The sequence below is a fragment of the Apteryx rowi genome, unplaced genomic scaffold (assembly GCF_003343035.1).
Source record: "Apteryx rowi isolate R43461 unplaced genomic scaffold, aptRow1 scaffold_674, whole genome shotgun sequence".
In the NCBI taxonomy this organism is placed as follows: Eukaryota; Metazoa; Chordata; class Aves; order Apterygiformes; family Apterygidae; genus Apteryx; species Apteryx rowi.
The window spans coordinates 26,422-39,826 of record NW_020450954.1 but is presented as its reverse complement, the minus strand read 5'-3'; the positions used below and the strand labels follow the sequence as shown (position 1 = coordinate 39,826).

General features: G+C 38.1%; 1 protein-coding gene across 1 annotated transcript in view; it reads left to right on the top strand.

Moving 5' to 3' along the window:
• The window catches only part of LOC112975546 (nesprin-1-like), a gene marked incomplete at its 3' end in the record, with an annotated part of 94,877 nt that overhangs the window by 57,721 nt on the left and 23,751 nt on the right, over nucleotides 1-13,405 (top strand). The window contains exons 4-6 of the mRNA XM_026085788.1: nucleotides 4,840-4,935; nucleotides 6,878-6,961; nucleotides 10,550-10,642. Coding sequence (XP_025941573.1) covers nucleotides 4,840-4,935; nucleotides 6,878-6,961; nucleotides 10,550-10,642 — 273 coding nt within the window. The remainder of the gene's footprint in view (nucleotides 1-4,839; nucleotides 4,936-6,877; nucleotides 6,962-10,549; nucleotides 10,643-13,405) is intronic.

The window sequence follows — 13,405 nt, the reverse complement described above, 5'->3', positions numbered from 1 at the left end:
ACTCTCACGCGCAGTGCTGTAAACTCTGTTAATTCGTGCTTAGAATGTACCTGTGTCTTCATACAAGAACCTCATCAGTTTTCATCTATTAACTAAGTAATTTTGTGGGTTTTTTTCAAATGGCTCATAGTATCCCAGTGACTGGCACATAAAAACTTTAAGTTAATGTCTGCCTTGGCTGCGTGATCGGGAAAATTTGACTCTGTTTTCTGTGCCAATAGTCACTGTATGTTTTCTCTAGTTTTATGTGTATCCTCTAATGTTAAACCAATAGTGAATGCTGAATTAATTTGTGTAAGGAAACTGTTAACTTAGGGCCCAGTTCCTCAGACTTTAATTGTAGAAATAGTCTTTAAAAGCAAGCAACATGAAAACTCTTATCCTTAAGGACTTATGAATGAAATTGGGGCTGATGTGTGGACCAGCTATACGGAGTGAGTCTGAAATTTCGCACTGGCCTCCCTGTTCATGTCTGTCCTTCCCCATGACAGACAAATTGGATCGTGACAGATTTTTTTTTTTTTTTCTTGTGTGTGCATGTGGATGGGTTTTTACACATTTTTTCAGCAGTTTTGTAAATATTGTTTGAAAATTAATGTAGTAAATGTAGTTTCCAGTGCATTGTATTCCTTATAATGCTGATACTGTTGTTTGTACAGTACCATTTATTCACTAGAAAAGTTAAGTACAGGGTGTGAAGAAGAGATTGCTGTTGCAAAAGATACAAATAAGAAATGAGGGGCATGAAGAAGCTTTGGAATAGAACAGTGAAACTTAGCAAATACTTGCTGGTTCCATATTTGATGGCTGGATTTTACAAAATTTCCTATCATTAATTTCCTGTGTCAGGGAAGGAGGTGTATTATAAATTGTAGATTGTGGGTATATTTTAAATCTTTTTTTTTTGAGGCTTATTAGTTGAATACTTTTCATATGTACTGATATGAAGTTCTTTAAATTGTTTAGGATATTTCCTGAACACTGCAGCAATGAGATCAGTCTGACAGAGCAACAAGTTTAAGCAGAACATTTCCTCATTAATTCACATTTGTGATCAAGTCTAAATGCAGCTATTTAAATAAATATTTAATATGGGAAAATCTGGTTCATTAACCTTTAAAATTCATTCCCAATTAATTCAGATTCCTCCTACAGAGCTCATGAATTTGCTTGTACGGAGTATGCCTCTCTTCTTATGATATGACTGTTCCTAAATGTCATAGTCACTATAAACTAACCACTGTGAGATTGCATATAGTGCAAATATAAATGAGTGTTGATAGACTGCATTCAATAAAGTATATAGAATGTCATTAGTATTATTTTGCTCTCTTGGAGAAGAGCAGCTAAGGGCTATTGGAATGGATAAATTAAAATCAAAACCTGAAACAAAACACTAAGGCATTTGAAATCTTAGTGGAGACCTGGCAAGTTGTAGATTTAATGTTTGCTTGCTTATCAGAGTATAATCTGTTTTCTCAAATAATTTTTGTTCAAGCACCTAATACATGACAGCTTTCCTTTTAATGTTATAGTATTTTAAAAGATTACTTCAGATGCCTTTTAAATGTTCTTTTTTCCTAGTTTAAAAATGGCTTCATTAATTCTTTGCACAGGCTTTCCAACATTCAAAATATAGTGTGTTAGGGTCATTAGAGTTGATTGCATCAACTAGAGCTATATAGTTATAAACACAAAGCCAAAATCTGGAGTAGATTCAATATTTTCAAGATTACAGAATTCTAAGTTGGTTTTCACTTCCACATTTTACTGATTTGTAGTTGGTATTTTGGCAGTGCACTATGGCTACTGGATGAATAGGTGCTAAGTCCTGTTTATTCTCTAGAATAAAAAATATTCAATAGATTATAACTGTGTGGTGTGTGGGGTTGTTTGTTTGTTTGTTTTTGTTTTTGTTTTTAGAAAACCTTTCTTTCCTGGAAGCTAATAAGTAAGCAGTGTATATGTTTGCTTTCTCATTTCTTTTACCTTAACATTGCATATGCAGCTAAGGAGTATTTATTTATCTATTCCAGCAGAAGACTTGGTCTGTGTTATTCTCAGTAGAGGGTCTGCCTGGAAGAACTAGCGTGTAGTATAAATCATTCTGTGTAATGGTTCATATACAGTGAATAGATGGATATGAACTTCTTAGTCTCAGGAAGTGTATATACATGCATATGTATTGGCGTGGGAAATAAGGCTGATATCTGTGGGATATTTATGTAAAAGAAGAATCTACACTGACTGCCTTTTAAAAAGATGACTCATTCCATACTTCTGAGAAAAACTAGAGTCATAACAATAGGGTAACTCATGGGAAGATCTATGCTATATGCCCAGAGTAGGAAAAAAGTGATTTATGAAACACAATGAGGTGCTTATCTCCTTGAAATTACGTGTTAACATCTTCAGGGTAGTGAAATACATTACATGTGTGTTGTGCAAAATCACTTTGGCTGATGAAGCAGTCTGAAAAATTAACTGTTTTTCAATATTAGAGGATTCTTATATAGGAGGCCTAGTGGCAAGACTGTTGTGTCTGCTTTCTGTTCCCTGTTTTATTGGCATTAAGGCACATAGTGTGTTCTGCTAAACACTAGCAGTAATTGTAACTAACTACACATACCTTGCAGCAACAGATAGTAAATTTGAGTCTGCTGATTTATGGAGAATCACTGTGGTTTTCTCACTTCTCAGCAGTCAGTCTTATTAACTTTGATGTAAGTGATTTTGTGGTTTCTTTGCTGCTTCTCATCTTTTCCAATACTTTTTCATACTTCCCCTAATTTTCTGTTATGCAAGTTATACGTTCAACATTTGGTTTGTGTAGAAAGGATACTACTGCAGGAGTTAATTTACTTGCATGATGTCTTCAGGAGTTATTTTCGCTGCCTTACATGAGTAAGAGGTTAGGATGCAAGTCTCCAACTTTCAGTAACTACTGTCAGCGAAGAGCAACAGGTGAAGGATGGTTCAGAGCAAGAGTTTGACGAGGATGATCAGAGGTTGGATGTCTTGTGTGAAGCCGTACACTGTGGGAACCAGAGGTGCTTCCCAGACTTGGTTTGCATATGGATGCCAAATGTCTTATGTTCTGGCCTGGATCCTGATTTAAGAGTAAGGATACCAAGGCTGGAAGTGAGCTGTGCCCAAAATGATAAGGGGTTGCATAGGGGTGTTCTGGAGACCAGGGTTATATAAGAGTGGCCATAAATCTCACCCTCCTGTCTAAATGTATCCTAAATTGTCTCCAGTAAGAATGTCTCTTCATTACTGCAGAGTGAGCTTCAAGAGACTAACCTCACTGCTGGCGCATCTAGATAGGAGGTGAGATTTGCCAGGCCTTCAGCTGCAGTTGGAATAGGATGGCAGCTGCTATAATCATCATGTCTTTTAGCAAATAATTCTTTGCTAATTTATCATGCAATAAATACTGATTAAAACAAAGTTTTTGCAAACTTCAAACGGGAAATGATAACACAGAAGGAGAGAAAAATTAATTGTATTTATGTCAACTGCCTGTAATGCAAGACTGGGGCAAATTAATCGGCAGTGACCTGGTTGCTCTGTTGATTTCTTTGGTATTATGCTGTGGATGAACACAATCCATTATGTATTGCAGTGCTAGGAATGTAAAAAGAACTATGATTAAATATACCCTAGTAATTAGTTGTAATATTGATATATTATATAAACACAAGAAAATGTACTGTTTTCTTACCGTGACTATCAGAGCATGTCAAACCTCAGACAAAGTCGTCTTTCAGGCAAGGAGTTATTTTGTCATGTTATATCAAAGTTATTTTTTATTGAAATATTAGTTAATCCTAACTGAGCAATGAAGGCAGAATATTTTGATTTTGGAAGCTAGAAACCTTATGGGAGCTTTCCTTTATCCTGCTTTGTTATAGCACTTTTACCTTTTCAAGAGCAGCAAAGATGGTCATTTTAGTCAATAAGCAGGTATGAACATTAGCAGTATGTGAATTAGCAGATATTTGAATGCTTACAAGCTCATGGAAGCTGCAGGGTTGTTGTTTTGGGTTTTTTTTTTTTCCCCCACTCAATTCAGCTGGACCAAATTTCACTCTCAGCTTTCTTTTGCTAAGAGAAATGTTTGTGATCATTAAAGTACTGATAGCCATAATTCAATAAACTGGCGCACATTTAAGAAGACAGAGTTTAATGATGGGACCTGGTTATTCAAAATTCCTAAAACATCATCCGTTTACATTATTTTTTCAGTATTATCATTGTTATGTTTGTGAATGTTAAAACCTATGTTAAGCAATTTGTCTTAAGTAGAAACTGATATACTGGTTAGCACTGGAAACTGCAAGGCCTGGAGGAAAAAGAGGAGAGAAAATCTGGCAATTTAGTAAAGCAACTGTCAGCTGTGAGAAAGTTGCATTGTTGCTCAGAAAGCCACACTACTGCTTAAAGCATTTTTCCTTCATACAGTTCATTTTTCAGACTGTGAGAGTGAAATTGCAATGCCATTTTTAACACTAGGCAAAATATCCTGATAAATTGAAATGTGACTGTAATGCTGCATCCATAAGTTGTGTGTATTTTGTAGACTCGGGCAAATGTTGGTCTGTTTCTTCACTACTTTTAGGGAGGTTTTTCCATTGTATCATTAGTGGCAGAAAGCATCTGGTGTGCAAGAGATGTTCAATAATTAGCATGGTGGCAAAACAATGTTTAAATGATACAATGGTATCAAACATTATAAAACGTAGCAAAGGGGGCCAAAACTCTATGTTTATCTGTTTGGAAGGAAGGAAAGATGTAATGCTGGTGAGCCATTATATCTGAAGTCTTCTCACTTTTCAGCGCAATCCTCCCATGTTGGTCAATGATCTGTTTGAAGATATCAAAGATGGTGTAATGCTAATCTCCCTTTTGGAAGTCCTTTCGGGGCAGAAACTGGTAAGAACTTTCTTCTTTCTGAATATATCATATTTGCAGAACTTCTCTAAGATATGACTTTCTGATATGTTTCTATAATTGAATACCATTAAAAACTTGACTGCTACATTATTCACAGAGAGGGCTATCTGGTTACAATATAAAAAGATTATTAGAAACTGATATTCTTTGTGCATTTTTTTTATTAATTTGGTCTTACTAGTTTATAAAAGTTGCTTATTGTATTGTCTTTGTAATTCATCTGGGTGTTAGTACTGTGCACAGACAAGGTCAAAAACCCAAGCTACTTAGGTGCATCTTAAAGAAATAATGAAAACCTTTCATGTTTAATTTACCTCTTTCTCTCTGAGAAAGTGGTAAGCCCCTAAAATTTCATTGGGGTCTAATATGCATTTGCCCTGAGGGCTGCTCTGCTGCGGTAAAGAACGTTAGCTGATACCAAATGACTTTTCCCAGCCACACTGTGTAAAGAAGCCATGACATACATGGCAAACAGGCAGCCTCTTGGGAGCCAGGCTATTGCAGTGTGTGATGTGGGAGGGAAATGAACGGGTTTTAGGCCCAGGACTCTCACTTTTCCAAGCCAGCGCACAGAACAGGTAGCAGCATCTGCAAGAGCAGAGCCGCTGTCCCTCCTCCTGCTGGCTGTTGGGTGCAGAAGTTACCTGTTTCCTCAAATTCAGGTAATTTGCAAGCGTCACACTTTTACCCCTTTTTCATATGAAATCTCTGTTTTGATTCCAGATGATACCCAAAATTAAATAGCAATTCAGATTGTGAGAGTGATTGTAGTGCAAGTGGAAGAAGCTATGCTTTCAAGTGTGTTTCTGCCCTGTTGAGATGTACCAATTTCTCTGTTTCTGTTCATCTAAGAAAGTCAGTCTCCCTCTTGTGGTAAAGCACAGGCAGTAAAACAGGAAAAGAATTTTAATGCAGTTACCAGTAATACTGAAATTCACTGGATTGTATCCTGCCTACGTTAGTTAATGGAAGATAAGAGACATCACAGAACTAGAATGCGGCCTGGTTAATTTAAAGAATATGATATAGCAGAATATGATATTCTGTAGCAATTGCAAAAGGAATTTCAGACTCTAGCAAACCTTTGCTATGTCTGTTTGCAACTTTATGAATAGGAATTTAAAATGTAGTAAGTAGTTGTATATTTTCGTTAAAATATAAGATTCAGTGGGTAATTTGAAATTCCACTTTAAAATGTTAGAAGACTAGGATATATTCTTGATTTAATTAAAGGAATTCTGTCTTTTTTTTAACCTACATGAGTTCAGGAAAATTTATTTTTCAGCTGTGATTTGTGATAGTTTTCTGGGGGGGGGGTTGTTTGTTTGGTTGGTTTTTTTTATCACCAGTGAGATATTAGAGAGAATTGATTAAAAATCCCCTAGGAAAAATGTCTTTATTGCACATTAAATTTTAAAAATAACAACCACCTTGATTTCTCCTTTTCAGGCAAAAATATTTTACTGAGAGCATGTTACTGTGTCTCAAATCCATTAAAAAAATAAAAGTGGTTTGTTACATAGGCGAAACAAATCTCTGATATGATGAGGATTGTAATTAGTTATTTAGAGATATTTAAAACTTCAACAAACATTGTAAACATTCAGGAAGTGAATACATTCTGGCATGTATACATTCAGGAAAAATAAAAATAAATAGTAGATACTTATCAGCTTGAGTCCTGAGATTATTAAGGCAACTATAGTTGTTGATAATAGAACTATGACATTTACTTCCCATATATATATCAGTCCTCCATGTTGGCATATGCACAAATCCTATTTGATTTTTCCAAGGAATATTTGTACATGTAAATCAGATTATCATATGTACATATGCACTTATAACAATCTGGAACTTCATTTTTTTCAGCAAATTTACATAAATCTCATTGGAGCTTGCACTGTTCTTTCTCTTTAAGCCTTGTGAACAGGGACGTCAACTGAAGAGAATTCACTGGGTTGCCAACATTGGCACAGCTCTTAAGTTCCTAGAAGGAAGGCGGGTAGGTTTGGTAGCACTTAGTCCTGGCTTTTCCTTTTTGCCTATATTTTTTTTTCTTTCCTCCTTAAATTTATGATTTGTATCCACCTACTGGCTCTAATTGTCCTATGCTATGTCTGCAGTCTCAGTTTCTACACAATGCCTAAAAACTGCTGTAAACATGTAAAACAACAGTGTCAAGATCCAAAGCTAGTATGTAGCAGTGTATAGGATAAAACTTTTCTTCTTATGAGTTCTTTTTTTGAGAATCGCCTTGGATGATCATCTTCCTTTTTTTCTGTGCTCTTCAGCTCTTCATCTTCCCTGTTACTGTTTTCAGCAAAGTTAAGAATGATGATCATGAGTAGAGGCATTAATTTATAGTTAAAAGAATAGATTTATGGACTTCATTAGTGGTCATACTCACAGTACCCTGGAAGTACAGACATAAGAATTTAGAACAGCGTGACCCTTATTAGCTTGTCAGGACTTCAGACTAATTCCTGGATTGATTCTGGAAAAAAAATCAGCACTGTTGCCATTTTAGAAAGGTAAGAAAGCATCTTAGAAAATTAAAAAAAGACAAAAAAATGAAACCCTCAAAATGTTCCAGATATGAATGCCAAATAAGAGCAATATACTTCTACCTTTATTTCCGACTTTTCTCTCTGTATTATACTGACTTACATTTACATTTTTTCAATTAGATTACAGGTATTTTGTCCTTTTTATTATGTATATTAAGTTTTTTTTAAATACAGACGCAACACCTGATGTATTTTATTTCTCCACAATGCCATAGCACCAGGAGTCATTGAATTTTGGCGTGCTTTGCCTCTCTCTGACCCTATGGCCTCTTGACCTAATTGCTTTTCAGTTACATGGGATCATCAGTTTCCTGTAGAAATAAATCTGTCATAAGAGAACTCTTTTTTCTGGCTTAGTTATGTTCAAAAATATATAACCAAAGCAAAAACAAATATATTCCCAAATCAAATTTTTGCCTGAGCCCATAATTTTACTAGTTAATGTAGTACAGTTTGTTAATACAAACTGTGTTATATGCAGCCTGAGAGTGGAAGACTCAAAATGAGAGGTGCTTTCCTGGTAAGGCCTGTATAGTCTAAGACAAGACTAGGGTGAGGAGCAAAAAGCCGTGCTTTCCTAGTCTACGTGGCCCAGTGTAGTGGGTGACCAGATCTTTGAATGATCCAGCTCAGATCCCAGAATTAGTAGCAGTGCAGCTTAGTAATTTTCCCTGCTGAAGATATATTGCCAGCAATGGAGCACTGTGGTTTTGCTTGTGATATCCAAGACACTTTTTTCTGGACTTTTCTTAAGTTATTTTTGTATGTACTGTGTATCCATCAGTATGCAATATTCCCTAGTAAAGGCAATTGGAAATATGCATTGTGCCAGGTAGAGTGATGAGCTGTACCTGGTGGCCTGTAGGCTGAATCCAGCCCAGAGGACGTGTCTGTCCAGTCTGTCAGCCTTTCTATCCCTGAGGAGGTGGGGATGCTGTTCAGGCAACAAGGTGCCTCTCCAAGAACTGAACACAGTTGCTGGTGGGCACTCGGAGGCCAATGAAAGGAGGTGGCTGGCTGCCCTTGCTGCCTGCAGGACTGGAGAGGGGTCGGGAGGGTCTCCTCCCCGAGGCTGCTGCCCACCCCTGGAGGGGGAGGATGAAAAGAAAGAGTGGAAAAGAGGGACCTTTGTATACAAGAAGCACAGGATATGTCTGTTGCAAAGAGGAATGATCTGAGGAAGACCCCAAAATGTGTATATGGTTCTCACAGTTACAGTGATTGGACCACCAATGGCCCCTCTCCCCCCCCATGGAATCTCCCGTAAGTAATGATTATTACAGGTTAAAGTAATTTCCTATTTTCACTACCCAACCAATATTTGCATTTCTGCAAATATTCTCATTATGCTACAAAAATACGGTTGGCATTTGGCAGATATCATTCTGGACCAAGCTGTTTTTTTATGGTTCTGAAAAGTTTATTTTGTAGTTCTTCAATCAATTTCAATAGAATATAAGACAGAGATAACACAATAACTAGACTAGATAGGTTATGTCTCCATGAAGAGTGACCTAATCAAAAGCTTTAGCTGAGACCCCATGAATCTTTTCATCTGTAATACCTGTAAAAAAACCCCTTGCTTTCTAGAAAAAGAAAAGCTTTTGTTGGAATTGAGCCAGCTGGGAGAATGATGATCTCAATATATTTTTCTTTAGCTAGGTAATAGTAAATTCTCCTCATTGACGGATAGAGAGAAGCAAGACGTCAATTTTCCCAGAGTATTCTCAGTTTTCTTGATGAAGGCAATCGGAAGTATAATCAGTGGGGATTTCTTCTCTAGCTCTTCCCAAGCAGTCTGTGGAGTTTTAATTCCGTAAAGAGTTAGCTTTGCATCCCTGCACAGCAGGGCTTTTTTTGTTCATTCTTGACATTATCTGGTGGGTTTCCAGCTGCTGATTCAGAGGACTGCAGTCTTTCTGTTTTGTGGAGAGAAACCAGGTCACTTAAAGTCAGTCTTGTGCTTTTCTTTCACCTATTCGCCAAGGCATTTCCATCATCTTTTTTTCCATGAGCAAACTTGCAGTGCATGAGCACTTTAACAGCCCTTCACATCTATGTCACAGTTGGTGGCAGACTCCCTTAGCTTTGCTGAGGGAATTAGGACCACTATATTTCCTAATGTTCTGATACTCCCTGTTCTTTTCTATTTCCTTGAGCATTTTTGTCTGTTAATTTTTTTTATGACATATTCTTATTTATCTCCTCCTTTACTGCCTTTTCTCATATGAGCTTATTTTAGGGTAATACCTCATTCAGACTATAGATTAGCTTTTGGGAATTTGGATTCATGGAATCTCTTTCTGTTGAATAACTGCACGTGACCATGGACAGCTCAGTTTTTCATATTCTTTACCTATTTCTAAGAATTAAAGAATTACCATCATGTTTGTTTCACTGGGAAGTCTTAATTGGTGGTGGTAAAATCCTTTCCAATAAAAGGCTCTCTACTGGATAACTGTGGCCTTTTTTTTTCTTATCTTTATTTCTTGCTTTTCCTTTTTCTATTTCTCATCTATTCTTGAACTCTTCTCTTTGCATTCCATGTCTATTAGAACTATAGCAAGAACAAGTTGCATAATTTATGATGTGTGTCTGTTATGGAATATTTAATTTGCTTTAGTTGTTAATTCTGTTGTAAGCTGTTGTTAAAATGTCCTTTCTTTACAGTCTAAAATTAAATTAATGCATTTTTCATTTTCAAGTTATTGTGTGTATCATCTTCTCCCCTTTGCTTTTCATGCTAGTCCGTATACAGAGGATCTCCGGTTTGTACAATGGTTTTATGTAATTTGCCGTGTTTTTTCTACCTGAAATTAAATATTATTTCTACAATTTTATTACCTATAGCTGTACTTGGACAAAAAAATGAAATTCCATCATTCAACAGTATTTTTGTATCAAGATTTGCTATTTGGTTGCAAAAATGCATTAAAAATATAAAAACCAATTTGAAATCCATTTCATAACTGTTATCATTCCTTATGTGTGTGATAGTAACACATGCTTTCTTTCCTAAATAGATTAAGCTTGTTAACATTAACTCAACTGATATTGCTGATGGTAGGCCTTCTATCGTGCTTGGCTTGGTGTGGACCATAATTTTATATTTTCAGGTACAACTTTTTTTTTTTAAATTCAATCTAGTTTGTTCAAATAATGTCAGATCATCACTTTGTATGAGCTGATGTCATTCCAATCCTTCACGACAGCTAAGTGTCTTTGTAACTAACTGAGGATCTGATCCTGAATAAAGCAACAGTTGACAATAGTGGTTTTTCACACTGGGTAAAGTTAAAGTCTTTGGAATGGATTGGCCTGGTCCTAGAATGGTGTTCCTTTATTGTTGGGATATATTCTCCCACTTTTGTTTCTGAATAATACAACAGAACAACAAAGGAAAAGAATTGTGGATTCTTGCAATAAGTGGTACCTTTAGCAACATTGATGGTGATTGTGCTCTATGTCTGACTGCAGTGCAGTTGATGCCAGACAGGAATTATGTTCAGGCAGTAGGTGTAAACATGCTGATTTCACTGGGAGGTGCAGGTATTTGCATGGACAAAATTCAGCTGTAAATGATGTAAATGGAGAGGGGATTGAATCATAAATTATTTGCGTTCTTTGAAGTTGGGTGGGAGGAAGAAATGTTTTTCTAAATCCTGTCCATATGAGTTAGCAAAATGAGTCACTGCTCGACGGTTGCAAAAAACAACTGTTTTTGTTGCTCTCCTTGATAGAGCGCTTTGGCTCCCTCATGGTGTGGCTTCCTTATGTCTAAGGGGTGCTGTTCTCCTAAGCACCAACCAGTGTAACATCACAGTGATTCAGATCTCCCTCTTGCAAAGTTATCCAGAATGACATTTACATTTTTATTTAATTTGTATCTCATTGAAATGATGGGGGAAGATCATACTTCTCAAAGTTATTGAGACTCTAATTTTCTGCATCGGTTTTACTTGGGCCATTTTTTGAGGTTTTCTTTAGTTGTCACAAACAGATATCTCATTTTAACACAAATGAAAGCAGAGATACAGGAGAACTGTGTTTCTCACTGTGGGAGACTCATTCAGTGATGTGCTATAAATCTTTAGGTTTTAAGTAGACAGAATAGACCAATCTTGCAATGTCCTCTGGATATACCTTTATCTTATTAAAGCCAAATTGCTAATGAACTTAATGTTCATTATGAACATTGAAGGAGGACCCAGGGAACTACAGGCCAGTCAGCCTCACCTGCATCCCTGGAAAGGTGATGGAGCAGCTCATCCTGGAGGCCATCTCCAAGCATGTGGAGGAAAAGAAGGTGATCAGGAGTAGTCAGCATGGCTTCACCAAGGGGAAATCATGCCTAACCAATCTGATAACCTTCTATGATGGGATGACTGGCTGGGTAGATGAGGGGAGAGCAGTGGATGTTGTCTACCTAGACTTCAGCAAGGCTTTCGAGACTGTCTCCCATAGCATCCTCATAGACAAGCTCAGGAAGTGTGGGTTAGATGAGAGGACAGTGAGGTGGACTGAGAACTGGCTGAATGGCAGAGCTCAGAGGGTTGTGATCAGTGGCACAGAGTCTAGTTGGAGGCCTGTAGCTAGCGGTGTCCCCCAGGGGTCAGTCCTGGGTCCAGTCTTGTTCAACTTCTTCATCAATGACCTGGATGAAGGCACAGAGTGCACCCTCAGCAAGTTTGCTGATGATACAAAACTGGGAGGAGTGGCCGATACCCCAGAGGGCTGTGCTGCCATTCAGAGAGACCTGGCCAGGCTGGAGAGGTGGGCGGAGAGGAACCTCATGAAGTTCAACAAAGGCAAGTGCAGAGTCCTGCACCTGGGGAGGAATAACCCCCTGCACCAGTACAGCCTGGGGGTTGACCTGCTGGAAAGCAGCTCTGCGGAGAAGGACCTGGGAGTGCTGGCAGACCCCAGGTTAAGCATGAGGCAGCAATGTGCCCTTGTGGCCAAGAAGGCCAATGGTATCCTGGGGTGCATCAGGAAGAGTGTTGCCAGCAGGTCGAGGGAGGTGATCCTCCCCCTCTACTCAGCCCTGGTGAGGCCACATCTAGAGTATTGTGTCCAGTTCTGGGCTCCCCAGTACAAGAGGGATGTGGCACTACTGGAGCAAGTCCAGCAAAGGGCTACAAAGATGATTAGGGGACTGGAGCATCTCTCTTATGAGGAAAGGTTGAGAGAGCTGGGCCTGTTTAGCCTGGAGAAGAGAAGGCTGAGAGGAGATCTTATCAATGTGTACAAGTATCTTAAGGGAAGATGTCAAGAGGATGGGACCAGACTCTTTTCAGTGGTGCCGAGCGACAGGACGCGAGGCAACGGGCACAAACTGAAACACAGACGCTTCCATGTGAACATGAGGAAAAACTTTTTCACTGTGAGGGTGACAGAGCGCTGGAACAGGTTGCCCCGAGAGGTGGTGGAGTCTCCTTCTCTGGAGATATTCAAAACGCGCCTGGATGCAATCCTGTGCAATGTGCTCCTGTGCTTGAGCAGGGGGGTTGGACTAGATGATCTCCAGAGGTCCCTTCCAACCTCAGCGATTCTGTGATTCTGTAATGTTCTTGAAGGAGTCAAGTTAATGATTTTCATTTGATGAAAGGCATGGTGCAAATAATTGTCATGTACCCTCTCCAAGCAATACTTAATGCACTTTGTCTGTGCTGCATTCACTATTCCATCAAAAAGGCACTTGTAGGAAGAGCTGCATTTGAATTTGTGCCAAAACAATACAATGGTAAATAAAGAACTATCCATATGAGATCATCAGGATCGCTTCCATTATTTTAAGAAAGGGCTGGGAAAAGAATGAAGCTGGTCATAACCAGATGATGCTCACTCTTGGTGACTATTGGTTAAGTATCTGGAAAAGA